General features: G+C 40.2%; 1 protein-coding gene across 5 annotated transcripts in view; it reads left to right on the plus strand.

The window, feature by feature from the left end:
- Nucleotides 1-15932, plus strand: part of MSRA (methionine sulfoxide reductase A) — a 437171-nt gene that overhangs the window by 323237 nt on the left and 98002 nt on the right. For all 5 annotated transcript variants that reach the window (XM_044225040.1, XM_044225042.1, XM_044225043.1 and 2 more), the window contains one exon: nucleotides 3357-3463. In XM_044225040.1, the coding sequence (XP_044080975.1) occupies nucleotides 3357-3463 (107 nt within the window). The remainder of the gene's footprint in view (nucleotides 1-3356; nucleotides 3464-15932) is intronic.

A 15932-nucleotide genomic window follows, 5' to 3' on the forward strand; every position in this document is an offset into this window, starting at 1 on the left:
GGATCTCTGTTCATTCATAATGAGCACATCTTGCTTCTCTGCATGCATATCTGTTTGATGATACATTGTAGAAATTTTTTGAGACAGAGATTAGGTTCTTTGGTGTGTGTTGTAGCTGAAGTCCTAGCAAGATTCCTGGACTGAGGTGGATGCTTAACAACTCTTTATTGCCTGAGAAACTTTTAAATTCTTAAGAAATACGTTGAAAAAGTCTCTTCCTTGAATTTCTGCATTAGAAGTCACAAGGGGATGGAGGAGTTATGTTTACTGAGCTTCTATGCAAGGTACCTAACAAGGTATGTACCATCACTCCCATTTTTCCAAATGAAGAAATTAAAGTGTAGATGGGTCTAATAACTTGGCTGAGATTACACAGTTAGCAAACAGGAGAGCTGAAATTAGAATTCAGAACTGTCTCATGACAAAACCTAATTATGGGTCAGGATCCATTTTTTCCCTAGCAACTGTCTGTCGAAGAGAAGAATATGGATTCTTCCTGGCAGCAGTCACCCGGTCTATGCAACCAACACAGTGAGCCTCTAATGAGATTATTATTTCCCTGAAGTTCCCTAACACAGTTAGAAATTGCAGGCCCTTATAAATGTGTACTTCTTTGCCCTGATGTTCACTATCATCTGGTGAGTCCTGAAATTTCTAAAAGTAATCACCTTGAAACAAGTCATAGTGTGAATTTCCCTTTAAAATTCCCATGTTCAAGCATATTTTTTCATCTCTCCAGTTAGAAGGTATAGAACAGGGCTGGTAGCCAAAAATGAGCTAAGGTTTAGAAGGCCCATTGAGCAGATGAACATTTGTCTTTTTTGCTTCATTACAGATTAAGCATTTCTCTGTTTTCCAGTGTTTATTGGAGACATGGGCTGGTTTATTTTTTATTATATATTATTAAATTAATATTTTGGTGTCACTGGTATTGGCTGTTTAAACCACTAATTAGTTTCCAGTCCCCATGTGACCTTTGTGTGTCAAGGTGGGGATGGGACTCAGAAGGTGGGAAAATGGAATTTCTAGGAAGTCAACCAATCTGGAATGTGAACAAATAGGTACAGGTACCAAAACACCCTTTCACTGTATGCACAAGTACATATGCACACACCATAGATAGCCTATGATTTGACGCTAAATCCTACTAGTTGTTATTTAAACCTCTATTTTTAGACTCTAGTTTTGATCATGAATTCTAGCTTGTCATTTCATTAACTGACATAGTGAACCTTTGGTGTCTTTAGCTACTGTACTTCCCTCTACTAGTCAAACATTTTAGCTCACTGGTAACTTTTTCCTAGAGCTCTTAAGAAGGATTATTTTATCTACATTTAAATTTATATTTTCATTTAAAGGTAAGAAGCACTGATTGATTGATTTGCACTCTAGTACTGATTGCAGGGCCTTGGATCACGAGATATAAACTTACATGTCCTTCATGGTGGAAGGATATGCATCTGTCTGATGCTATACCAGGTCCCATGGTTGTAAGGCTCTGCCCCCTGGAAAGCTCACAGATGAGGAAGAGGGACAATGACATAATAACAATGCAGTACAGTAAAATCTCTAAGAGAGAGACCTGGCCAGAGGGATCAGTGATTGTCGCAGCTATAAGGAACCCTCGGGAAAGTTTATGTGGAGTGAAGATGCTTGAACTAAGTCTTGAATAGGAGGAGTTCATTAAAAAGTGTGTGCCTCGTGGGGGAATGGGGTTGGAGGTGGAAGGAGTACTGTACATTGGGTACCTCAGGGATGTTAGTTTGGAAAATTCAGGTTTTTCTTACTGCATTATTAGAGTTAAAATTGTTGCTGCTGGTTTATAAAGAATCTTGAAAATATCTGAGCAGACTCTAAACCCTAGCCACTCAAAGTGCAGTCTGGTGGTCAGCACCACCCATGGGCAGTTTATAAATGCAGACTCTCACTCAAGCTCACCCCAGACCTACAGAACCAGAATCTGCATTTTAACAACATCCCTAGGTAATTCACATGGATCTGAAAGTACAGAGCTGTTCTTTCTGGAAGATTTTATCTTCTATTGGAGGAGACTTGGGGCACTTGTTAAAACTGAAGTTGATTCTTGAATGATGCAGTAAATACGTGGGAGTTTCGGTTGACCACAGCATCGAGATCTATAGGAGATCTATCTTAAGCCTGTGCCTGTTTAACTTTGAGGATGAAATTATTCAGTTAGAAATTGATTGGGATATATACTTTAGCAGCTGTGACTGGGCTAACTGTAAGGCTCAGGTTTTCCCTTAATTGGGTGGATGACCTTAGGCAAGCTCTTCAAACTCACTGAATATCATTATTTAGTCATTTATAGGCACCTCCTCTGTATGGCAGGTGCTGACCAATATAATCCCATCTCCTTATTTACTATGTGAGGGACCACAGTACATGCCACACAGAGTGTCTCATTAAGATCCAAAGAAATAATGGACAACCCAGTGAAAACGAGAGTAGGTTATGATTTAAATATCTGCATAGAAACATACATATTTGTAGAGTATCTACTGTGATCTAAGACCTATGATAAATTTACCTAAGTTCAAACATAACTGTTGTAATTAAAATAAAGCAAAACAGATATATTTTGTGCTTATTTAAGGAGAGTGGTGTCAAGATGAAATTAAAACAAGCACTTAGCAATATATGCACCTGTGTGTTTATTGCAGCACTATTCATAATAGCCAAGATATGGAAACAATGTTAAATGTCTGTTGATGAATGAATGGAAAAAGGAGATGTAGTGTGTGTGTGTGTGTGTGTGTGTGTATGAGAATATTACTCACAGCCATAAAAAAGAATGAAATCTTGCCATTTGTGACAACATGGATAGACCTAGAGGATATTATACTAAATGAAATAAGTAAAACAGAGAAAAACAAATTTGTGGAATCTAAAAAACAAAACTAACTAATAAAATGTAGAAGCAGACCCATAAATACAGAGAACAAACTGATGGTTGCCAGAGGGGAGAGGTTGTGGGGGATGGGTGAAAAAGAGTAAGAAGAGTTGGAGGTACAAGCTCTCAGTTATGGAATGAGTAAGTCACAGGAATAAAAGGCATAGCACAGGGAATATAGTCAAAGGTGTTGTAATAGCATTGTAAGGTGATAGATAGTAGGTATACTTGTGGTGAGTGTAGCCTAAGGTAATACTTGTCAAATCACTAAGTTGTACACCTGAAACAAATGTAACATTGTGTGTCAACCATACTTCAATTGAAAAAAATAAAATAAAAACAAAAACCACCAAGCAACTTAGCAGCCCATGAATAATAGAAAACTGTGACACTGGCCTTGTTTCTTGGTTCACTCCAGTAATCTTTCTGCTTTCCACTTTCCCAGGCATGCGACAAGGCAATGACCATGGCACTCAGTACCGCTCAGCCATCTATCCAACCTCTACTGAGCACATGGATGTAGCCCTGAGGTCCAAAGAAGACTACCAGAAGGTAGGGTCCTTTCTTGCTCCTGGACTCCCTCTGGTGGCCCCTATCAGTCAGACCCCACCTGTAGAAGGAGAATCTGGTTGTTTTCAGCTGGCACTGTGTCCATTCATACAGTTTTGGAAATATCTGTCAGCTTCTGCTCCATAAATACGCTAAATGAGATTTTAGGAGTAGGCCTTTGTGTATTCCTTGTGAAAGTCATCTCATCCACATGGATGTGTATCTTGACATAGAGTCATCTATTTCTCCCTGCCTCTCTTTCACTAAATCTCACTTTTTTCTTCCTTCTTTGTGTAGTACTTTGTTCAGGCTGCCATAACAAAGTACCATAGACTGTCAGCTTAAACAAAAGAAGTGCATTGTCTCATGTTTCTGGAGGCTGGAATTTCAAAATCAAGGTGCTGGCTCTGCTTGACTCATGGTTCCTTTTGAGGCTTGCCACAGAAAGTTCTGGCCCAGGCCCCTCTCTTTGGCCTGTAGATAGCTATCTTCTCACTGTATCTTTTTTACATCCTCTTCCCTCTATCTTGTCAGTTTTTGTGTCCAAATTTCTCCTTGTTATGACAACTTCAGTCATAGTAGATTACAGTCCAACCTAACGACTGCATTTTAACTTGATTACCTCTATAAAGATTCTATCTCCAAATAAGCTCACATTCTGAGATACTGGGGGGTTGGGATTCCAACCTACATTTTTTGGAGTACACGGTTCAACCCAGAATACTCACTGTCTCTTGCGAGTAACAGTGGATTGAATTATAATAAAAATACTTCTTAGAAATACAGATATAATAGCATGAAATAATTATTTTTACTATTAACTTGTATTATATTTAAAAGTCTTCAATAGAGCTTTGGTTCTTTTAAAAATAACTTCCATTGCTTTAATTTTTAGAACTTTGTGATAATGTTTAAATTTAATTATTATTATATTTCCTGACTTAAATTTAAGCTTAACAATAGAGCCAGTAGCTACTATAATGCTGATCTATTTTGGATTTATGAAAAAAGTCTGACATTTAATAGTTCCCAGCAGTCTGTGGGTTCTCCACCTATCCTCCATGGTGGCAGAGATGGCAGTGAGGAGGAGACCAAGACAAGAGTGTTATTTACCGATAAAAAGTAGCAGGGCATGAAGTTCATGGGCTGTTCAACTCTAAAAAGCAGAGAGGACTAGAGGAAATGCTGATAGAGCACCATTTATTTTCAGCACACCCCCTCCCTTCAGGGCTGTGATGTCCACTTAGGTGCTTATAGTAAGCAGCCTCTGGGTTGGCTCTTAAGGTTTCTGCCCTTGTGTAAACCCCTCTCCTTGAGTATGCACTGGATTTAATGACTCACTCCCCATGAATGACAGCAGTGATGGGATGTTAGTTTGAGATGAGTTTATTAAAAGATTGTGGCTTCCATAGTAGGGGCCCTCTCTTCTTGCCTCTTGGATCACTTGCCCTGGAGGAAACCAACTGCCATGTTGTGAGGCAGCCCCCTGTGTAAAGGTTCATATGGCAACTGACGAAGGCCTCCAAGAACCACATGAGCAAACTTGGAAGCCCCTCAGCCCTACTCAAGCTTTCAGATGAGTCTGCAACCCCAGCTCACAGTTTGAATACAGCCCCATGAAAGGCCTCAAGTGAGAGGCGCCAAGCTAAGTGGTCCTACAGAAACCACAAGATAGCATTTATTGTTAAAGCTACAAAATGTAGAGTAATTGGAGTATATTTATATTGCCATTCTCAAAAGCTTTTCACTGTAAATGACCCTTTCTCATATCTCTGTTCATCATGACTTTTCATCACAACTTCATGAAGTTGATAATGATGGGCTCACCTGGGCATATGTGGTGATGGTTAAGCACATAGCCTCCAGCACCAAATTGTCTCAATTCATATGTCAGCTAAGTAACTTTTTATCAACTACCTGACACTTAAAAAGCTCTCTCATTTAACTCATGCAAACCTGTAAGGAGAAAGGCCTCATTATTATCCCTGTATTTCAGATACCCAGTTTAGTTCATAGAGTAACTGGGGTTACAGAAAAAAAAGACCAGATTTAGGTCAATGAGTTGGACAGCTGATGCAGGACTCTGGGCAAGAAGTAATGGAAGCCTTATCTAGGGTGCTGCCAGTATGCATGTAATGAAGGGATATTTAGGAAGTAAAAGTAATAGAATTTGGAACTTACTGGAAGTGGAGAAAAAGGAGAGGGAATAATCCAGGGTGATTTGTATGTTTCTGGCTTGCAATGTTTTGTGTGATGGTATGGAGGAACCAAGGCAGATTTGTGGCAAAATGTAAGTTAAGTTTGGAAATGTCGGGTTTAAGGGACCTCTGACCTAGGCATCTGGATGATTGTTAGGAGGAGATGTGGGCTGTTTCTTCCTTGCAGGCAGGGTTGTTGTGACTGTTGACTCGGTTAATGCTTGTAGGGCACATAGTGTTCCACAAATGGTAGCCCTTATTACTGGGAGTTGTATTTAGTAAATGAAGTCCTAGTTGCTGATACAGTCACTTGGGAAAAAAGATAAGAGATGAGAAGAAAAGGCTCAACACCTATGGAACACCAACATTTGAGAGGTGGGTAGGGAAATGCCTACACCAGGCAAGATGCTGTGCTAAGCTCGGCAGAGCATCAGCCCCAAGCAAGAACTGAAAAATCACTTCTCTTTGGTTTAATCTCACTATATTTAATTATAAAGACAATGTGAGTAATGAATAATACAGAAAATGACATGTGATTAATGCTATATGTAAATTACCTAGTGTTATGATCCAGTCTCTTAAGGTACCAACGGTTATGCTAAGAGATTGGAGAAGGATATTGTCTCTCTAGAATATGACCAAAGGAGATGACATTCTGGTGTTCACAATGAGCATTTTAAGTTCAAAAGTCAGTGTCTTCCATATGATGATGAAGAGGCTAACTTATACCTAATTTTTTTACTTCTATCCCAGTATAGTTTCTTACTATTTGTACTGAGTGGAACCCATGTTGATTTTAGATAACTGATACACACAAGAATTAAAATTTAGGTATTAAATGTAATTAACTTTTTAAAATAATTTCTCCATTATTTTTATAGATTTGGGGAATGTTAATCTTATACTCTAGATCATTGTTCTAACCAAATACTTTTTGGGTGTTTCATACCTAAGTATGTTGGAATTAAATACATACATACATGCTCATGGTTTTGCTTGGTTTTTAAAAGTAAAGTCTTTACTGCCATAAAGATTGGGGTCTCTCCTCCCCAGTATCCAAATATCTATTGCTGTTGACATAACCACATATAAGTGCTTTATTAATGGGCGCCTGGGTGGCTCAGTAGGTTGAGCCTCTGCCTTCAGCTCAGGTCATGATCTCAGGGTCCAGGGATCGAGCCCCACATTGGACTCTCTGCTCAGAGAGCCTGCTTCCCTGTCTTTCTCTGCCTGCCTCTCTGCCTACTTGATCTCTGTCTGTCAAATCAATCAATCAATCAATCTTTTTAAAAAGTGCTTTATTACCAACTCAGAGCACAAATACTCTTGTATTTCTTTTATTTTACCACATAAATGAAAATGGCCCTCCATTCCCCTGATAGGTGAGTGGTAAGCCCGTATTGGGTCTCCTGGCTAACTGACTAAAATCGTGAGTCCTGACTTCAGAGTGGCACCTCCAGTACAACTTTCTGTCATGATGGCAGTGGTCTCTTCTGCCATTTCCAATATAGTAGCCACTGGCCACCTTCTGGCCATTGAACATTGAAACGTGGCTAATGCAACTGAGTGGCAGAGTGTTTTATCATATTTTAATTAATTTAATTGTCTATTTAAATAGCTACATTTGGCTAGTGGCTACCTGATTAGACAGCACAGTGATCCATAATGGGTGTGTGTACCCATGTTGCAGCAGGCACGGAGCATGTTAGTCTGGCTTCCTGGCTGGGACACTCAAGATTCCAAGCCTTCTACTCTTATGTTGGCTTCTTGCAAGAGCATGGGGCCGCCATAGAGCACAGTCCTCATGGCCATCAGAGGTGCTGCACCAGGAACTGCTCCCCTGCTTTCTTTTCTGGAGATACGCAGCTTAAAGGTCAAGTAGTTTTCCTTTCAGTCACCACTATAAAGAGCTGAATGCTGAAAGCCACAGTTCAAGGGACCCTTGGGTGAGCTCAGTCAAGTGCAGAGGGATCTTACATTCTTGATACAGTCTTTGCCAAGGAGACCTGGGTCAGGATTTATCTTTCTTTTTTTTTTTTTTTTTTTTTTTTTTTGTTAAATTTGCCTGATCCAATTTTTTTTCCAATTTATTTATTTTCAGAAAAACAGTATTCATTATTTTTTCACCACACCCAGTGCTCCATGCAAGCCGTGCCCTCTATAATACCCACCACCTGGTACCCCAACCTCCCACCCCCCCACCCGCCACTTCAAACCCCTCAGATTGTTTTTCAGAGTCCATAGTCTCTCATGGGTCACCTCCCCTTCCAATTTACCCAAAAGCACATACCCTCCCCAATGTCCATAACCCTACCCAGGATTTATCTTTCTGTTCCACCTTGAGCACCAGGTACTACTGTCTCCTACCCCCCTTTGCAGATCCATATCATGAGAGGACAAGTCATTTTCCTTTTCTAGAACAAAAGAACAATGTTCCACCTTTTTTCACCTTCCCTGGTGAGCAGTAGGGCTAACTGTGCCCTTGCACAGGGGTGACTACTATTATTTTTATCTTAGTCCAGGTCCCACGGAAAGCAGAGCCTATGACAAAGGCTTGTGTGTGAGGCCTTAACTTGGGAGTGTGGTGCCATGGAGCGAGGAGGCAGGGGTAAACGACATGGAAAAGGAAGGAGGGAGAGTGAATATACGCTGGTCTTTCCTATCAGTGATGGGTTGTTTGGTCCTTCTGAAATTGCCATTCTGGGGGAAGAAGGGAAACCCATGTCTAATGGATGCCATTCCCTGTGGGTTCACTCTGTGCTTCTGGGTGGCACTGTGAGAACTTAGGAGACTGTGTCCCTGCAGCAGGAGGCAGGAGGACACCGCATGGGTGTGAAGTGTAGGGCTGTACCTGCATAAAGCTAACCAGAGTCCATACAGAGCAGAGCAATGTAGTGGTGGCTGGAGGAGAGAAAGGTTAGGCTGAGAGGATCTAAGCTGGTGCACAAGAGGCAGCTGATGTAACCTTCTGCAAAGCGTCCTTGACCCCCCCCCCACTGCCCCATCCCTTCCAGGCAGCCTACTAACTCCAGTGCCTCAAGGATGATCTACCAGAATTTAGTGACTTTCTGGTGCCTCTTCTAGAGCAGAGAAAGAAAAGGACAAGTTTCTTTTTTAGCAGGCATCCTGCTGTCACCAGATAGTTAAATAATACACCATTACATGTGTAGTTTATATATTTACATATAGTATATATGTAGCTACATAATAATGATAATGATGATAGCACAGGAATACCAGAGCGGCCTGAGAGCTTATGATGTGCTAATTACTATTTTAAGCCCCGTATATAAATAAAACCATTTCTATATCTCTGACTATATTTATCTATATACATGTATAGGCATAATGAATTAGATGGAGGTATGTATGTATCTCTCTGTATATTTATGTAAAATTATTTGCATTCAGGTTTCCTGGTTTCAAAAACTATAAAAATTTCTAACCATCCACTCAATTGGTATAATTGATAATATACACACACAAAAAAATTCAATAATTTGCAATGCCTACGAGAGATGATATAAGTAGCTTTTATACCATAAACAAGTTGATCTGTGCTTCTGCATCTACTTTAAAAAAATACCTTAATAATGTTTCTAATAGATGCCACAAAGTAGGGAGAGTTCTGATATCACCAGTTGCCTTAACAGGTAAGGAGAAGAGAGGGGGAAGCTGAAGAGGTAATTCCTGGAATGGACTTTCCTAGGTTTTCTACCTAGGGCAGGCTTGTACAAATTCCTGAAACCACAGAAGTCTTTAATCTAGGGAGAGTCATTTCTTAACAATACTAGATTAAGGTCTAGGACCTTGTAATTTTCTCACAAACATATAGATTTATTTCTAAGAGTGGGAGATTCTGCAGATAACTCATTCCATGTATTTTGTATATACTAATTTCCCCATTAAGAGTTGGCATTTCTGGCCCCGTCTTTACATTCTGGGAATTCATCTTGAGCCCTGGTGGGACCCCTATGCACTAACTGTAACATTGACTTAAGTTACTAATTTAATAGTCTTCACTAGTTTGCCCCCAGTGACCCCCTAGCAACCAGCTTCTTCAGCAACTTCTTTATACATGGAGTTGAGAGTGACAGTATTGCTTACCACGGAGCAGCCATTTGAACGTAAAATTAGCTGATTTTATCACAGGGACCAATTGTTGAGCTAATTAGATGTGCAGTACTGCTGATGAGCCAGAAACCCAAAGTGATTTTCCATCTAAACTGTGGTTTTCTGCAAAGTTGGCTGGGTGGTAGATACCAGGCTCACCAACAACGTTAGGAAAGGATAAATGGCTGAAGAAGTTTGCTAATTTTTATTTAGATTAAAGGAGGCCAGAAAACCTCATAGAAGAAGATCAGAGTGAAAATTAAACCTCATACTGGGTTCATTGACCTTGGAAGTGCTGGATTCTGTTCACAGAATATGACAGCTACATCATGTCTTTGGTGAGATAGAGACTTTTGCACAACATGCGGGTGTATTTTTTACTTTGGACAAAGACTTAGTAATCTTAACTGCATTTTCATATTTTTTTCCTGAGTTTTATTATGGAATTATTTGCATATGGTATTAATTGGAGGAGACAATCAAATGTATCATTAATTGCCTTTGGATTATCAACTGCAGTATATGTGCTGCCGAAGCGAGCACTGGATTATCAACTGTAGACAGTTTACCTCCCAAGTAAACCTGTCATGATATTTTCTAATATTCTAAACTGAATCGTGGCCTCTGGGAGGGGAGGTGGGTGTTCAGATATGATTCTTATGTACTGAAAATGCAACTCTTCCTCTTTTAAAAATCAAATGTTTTGATTACTGATAGATCTTCTTTCTTGAAATCTGATAGAGAATTACTAAGTCTGAAGATAGCTCTCCTGATCACATGACCTATCTCCTTCCCAGCTCCTCAAAACTTCATGAACAAACACAACATTTCCTTCGGGTAACCTTTTTGGGTGAATGTTAAATTATCCACCATGTCCCAAATGTAAAATAGTGTTTTAAAATCTGTCTCTATCAGTCTCCCTGTCTGTTTATTCATCCGCCCACCTATCCATTCATCTGTATCTTCAACGGAGCTATAATCTCCAAGTATTTACCATATTTTATCTTAAATTTCAGTTATCTAACAGATTGTTATCTGTCCTCTATACTCTATATAGTGTCATTTTAAAGTACCCAAAGTGAAACATTAAAAACAGTATACAGTACAAATGGTTAACAGACACATGAAAAAATGTTCATCATCATTAGCTATCAGGGAGATTCAAATCAAAACCACATTGAGATACCACCTTACACCAGTTAGAATGGCCAAAATTAACAAGACAATAAACAAGTGTTGGAGAGGATGTAGAGAAAGGGGAACGCTCTTGCACTGTTGGTGGGAATGCAAGTTGGTGCAGCCACTTTGTAAAACAGTGTGGAAATTCCTTAAGATATTAAAAATAGAGCTACCCTATGACCCTGCAATTGCAGTACTGGATATTTACTCCAAAGATACAGATGTAGTGAAAAGAAGGGCCATCTGTACCCCAATGTGCATAACAGCAATGTCCACAGTTGCCAAACCGTGGAAGGGACCAAGATGCCCTTCAACAGATAAATGGATAAAGAATATATGGTCCATATATACAATGGAGTCTTATGCCTCCATCAGAAAGGATGAATACCCAACTTTTGTATCAACATGGATGGGACTGGAGGAAATTATGCTGAGTGAAATAAGTCAAGCAGAGAGAGTCAATTATCATATGGTTTCACTTATTTGAGGACCATAAGGAATAACATGGAGGACATTGAGAAATGGAGAGGAAAAGTGAGATGGAGGAATTTGGAGGGGGAGACGAACCATGAGAGACTGTGGACTCTGAGAAATAAGCTGAGAGTTTGGAAGGGAAGCTGTGAGCCTAGTGGTGGGTATTAAGGAGGGCACACGTTTCATGGAGCACTGGATGTGGTGCATAAACAATGAATTTTGGAACACTGAAAAAAAAAAACGGATATAGCGATTAGATCATAACAGCATTTTTTAGAATTGCTTCAGCTTTGATTATTTAATTTTCTTCCCTAAATTTTAAATTCATTCTAGAATTTTGTTGTTTTGATTATTTAGTTTTCTTCTCAAAGCCCTTAGATTGCAGCTAGAGAGGCAGACTCCCCATGCCCTGCAGTTAAGCCCTGGCAAATTTTGGTTTGGCTGCTCAGTGTGTGTGCGTGTGTGAGAGAGGGACGGAGAGAGAGATTTCATTTCCAAATTACCTACCTACCTGTGCTACTACAGATCCCCATATTCTACTGCCTGCCTTGTTAATTCCCCTTACTTATCAACATAGTATTTCCTAAACTGGAGACTTTATTTCCATCACTTCCCCACTCATAAGCAAGCCCCACAACTCCCCCTGCCATCACCACCATTTTGGCCTTCCCAGCTCTCTTTTAACTTACTTAAGCAAGATCCCTAGGAGTCATCACTGATTGACCTTTTCCCTTACTTCTCCCCTCCAGTTAATCGGATTAACCTAGATTCTGCTTTTCCAGTACGTCTCCACTGTGCCTAAATCTCTCTCATTTTCATGTTCATTGTCATAGCCCAGGCTACCATTATCTGTTCCTATGCCACTGGGCTGTGTACCTGTCCACTACCATCTGCCCACATGGGGCAGTCAGAGCAACATCCTAAATCTAATTCCAGTCGTGTCCTTGTCCTGTGTTAAACTCGTCCATGGCTTCCCGCTACATTTAGAATGAAATCCCAACTCCTTATCATGGCTTACAAGGTTCTGAATAGTCATTTTGCCATCATCCCATAAGACATCTTCTAGTTAGAGGGCGTAATTATTATGATATATCCAAGAATTAACATGTAATTCTTACTCAGAGCTCCAAACCTTCGAATAAAACTCAAGAACTTCTAGAGGTCTAGGGACTCAGGGTAAGAACCACAGTCACTCATAGAAAATTGTACATATGCAGTGAACATCATAATGAATGTTTTTATACTTCTTTGTATTTCAAAGTTAAGTCTTATGCAGACTCTCTGTTGCCACAAAGAGACTGATTTTGGAGGTTTGAGGAATGGCTGCTTTGTCTAGTATGTGTTATATACCAGGAGGAAGTCATTATTGAGTTAACCACAGTGTTCTTGACCCCAGAGCCTATCTTGCAAACACCCCTGACAGAAGAAATTGCTCAATGTCGCAAGCATAAAACACCATTTTGGCAAGATTAAGTTAGTAGTTGGTACATGAAACTGTCTTCCTTTTTCTTATTTGCCACATCTCTGATTTTTTTGTCCCTCTCTTAATTATAAACAGCTACTGCAGCTAATGACCACAGACTTGGTGCCTCAAAACAACAGACATTCATATTCTCATAGTTCGGGGGGCCAGAAGTCCAAAATCAGCTTCATTAGGCCAAAATCCAGGATCCAGCTGGGCTGTGTTCCCTCCAGAAGCTCTAGGGGAGAATCTGTTCTTAACTCTACTCCTCTTAGATTGCAGCTAGAGAGGCAGACTCCCCAGCATTCCTTGACATGTGGCTCATCACTACATTTTCTGCCCCGATGGTCACATTGCTTCCTCCTCTTCTGTGTGTCTAACTTCCCTCTGCCTCTATCTTATAAAGACACATGTGATTGCCTTTAGGGCCCACCTGATAATCCAACATAATCTGCCTGTCTCAAGATCCTTAATTCTTATTTGTGAAATCTTCACCACATAAAATAACCTTTACATGTTCCAGTGATCAGGACATCGAAATTCTGGGGACACTATTCAGCCTTCCACAGTCTCCAGACCTGGTATCTGGACAACCACTGCCACATGTCCAGCCTCCAGTGTGTCCTGAAACTGGGAGTTCTTCTCTTCTGGACTGTTCAGAAGGGGCAGGCCATGCTCACTGAGTGGGTACCCATGTGGGTTCTTCTGGATCCCAGGGCTAAACACAGAGCACACTTAATTCCCCAGAGCAGATGAGACTTGATCTCCTCTTTCTTGAGATCCTTGTCTATTTTTGAAGAAAGGTAGAAATTTGCATAAGCTTTTCCCTTTTCAAACATATACACCTTCAAAAAAGACCCAACTTCACCCCTATACTACTTAACAGAGTAAAGTAGCATACCAAACATAACAACAGAAAAAAAAAATCCTAGCTGCTAGAATTTGGGGCTGCTTAGAAGAGAAAATTGTCTGTGCGTGTAATCAAAATAACATTTGAATGGTTGGAAGAATGTTCTAGTACTCTCTTAGTCACTTAACCACTTATGAGTCCTTGACTTCTCTGGTCTTCATTTTAAATTATCTAACAAAATTTCCTCAAAGGCTTATTGTAAGAATTAAATGAGACTTTAATGTCAATGTCAATGTAAAATGTCCCTTTTTTAGACTGAATATTTATATAAATACATTAATACATACATACTAGCATACATACATATATTTAAAGATTTTGCTTATTTATTTGAGAGAGATAGCTTGCAAAAGTGGGGGGAGGGCAGAGGGAAAGAGAGAATCTCAAGCAGACACCCTGCTGATCACAGAGCCTGATGTGGAACTTGATCTCACAACCCCAAGATCATGATCTAAGCTGAAACGAAGAACTGGATACTTAACCAACTGAAACACCCAGCTGCCCCAGCTAATATATATTAACTGAAGCTGAGCTCTTTCAGTTTTCTAATCCAGAAAGCAGTTTTAATTATACCAACTCAACTGAGAGAAATTAGACATACTCAGTAAATATCCAGTTATGCTATAATCGTCATCCCATAACTGGATCTGACAATTCCCTACCAGGAGGTTCATAGCCTTTGTGTTTCCTTGCAAGCATCTATAGGCTGAAAATTTGAAAATGTCCTTCCTTCCTTTGACCCCCATCTTCCTCAGGAAATTAATATGTTAATTACCTTATCAAATATTAATTCTGTGCTGATTAGTTGCCAGACTCACATTATAATTGTTTCAAACACAGCTATCTAAAGAAGGATCTCATGAAGTTTGTTGTCATCAATTATGCTATACACAGTCATAAAAGCCTGCATGTCATAAATGCTCTTTCTCGGAGAACATTCCATCTGCCTTGGAGAACATTCTATAGCAACTGTCCTGACATTAAACTCTTTGAGGGCTCCTGGTCCTCCTTGTTTCCTCTGAGGCCTGGTAGCATCCTTGGCACCTAGCAGATTATCAGCAAATATTTGTTGCCTTGGACAGAAAATATGGAGCAGGATAAAGAAGCCCACTGTTACCCTCTTGTTATGGGCTGAATCTTTGTATTCCCCAGAATTTATATTGTTGAAGCACTAACTTCCCAGGGTGATGGAATTTGGAGATGGGGCTCTGAGGGGTAATTAGGGTTAGATGAGGTCATGAGGGTGGAGCCCCCATGATAGGATTAGTGTCCTTGTAAGAAGCTACACAGAGAACTCTCTCCACATGCACACAAAGAAGAGGACATGTAAGCACAGTGAGATGATAGTTATCTTTAAGTCATGAGAATAGTCCTCACAATAAAATCCACTCTGCTGGCACTTCCATTTTGGGGTATTCCAGCCCTAGAACTGTGAGAAATAAAGGTCAACACTGACAAAGTCATCATGGAGGGGTGGGAGGAATCACAACTTTGGAAGAGAGTACCTGGCCATGACCCTCCTCTACCTTTTACCAACCATGACCTTGACCTTGGACAAGTCTTTACAGCTCTATTTCCTTGTTTATAAAATGGGGAAAATAAGAACAAAACTCTATAAATCTTAAGTTTTCAGTGCTTTGTGCCATATTACACAGGTGACCCTCGTCCTGACATGACCCTCATCATTCAGGATCTGTTCTCCTCCTGACCTTAGGAAGGCACTGAGCTCAGAGGGCTTCGTTCACTTTCCCAAGGTGACCTGATAGTCCATTTAGAGTTACAGGCCTTCGACTCTGAATTCCATATGCTTTGCTCGAATGTTGTGTGGTGGTATTCGATAATCTGTCAAGCATTTTACAAATACTGGGATTTCATGGTGTGACTCCGGACACAAGGCTGTTTGCAGTGACTCCATCTTGCTTTTCTGAAGGCCCTCAAATTTCAGCCACTGTGAAAATACAGGATCAGGGAATCTTCCTTTCTGTCATGACTTGAGAAAATGTCAGGATTATTTCCCGTCTTTGTCGATAAATGGATAGGTTATTCTTGGGTAAAAGTATCCCGACTCAGTCGGTCTGTTGTATGCTCTCTGCTGCGAGGTTAAAACCAGTAACCACACTACAAGATTCTGCTGTC

Source organism: Neovison vison, chromosome 11, assembly GCF_020171115.1.
Source record: "Neovison vison isolate M4711 chromosome 11, ASM_NN_V1, whole genome shotgun sequence".
Classification (NCBI taxonomy): Eukaryota; Metazoa; Chordata; class Mammalia; order Carnivora; family Mustelidae; genus Neogale; species Neogale vison.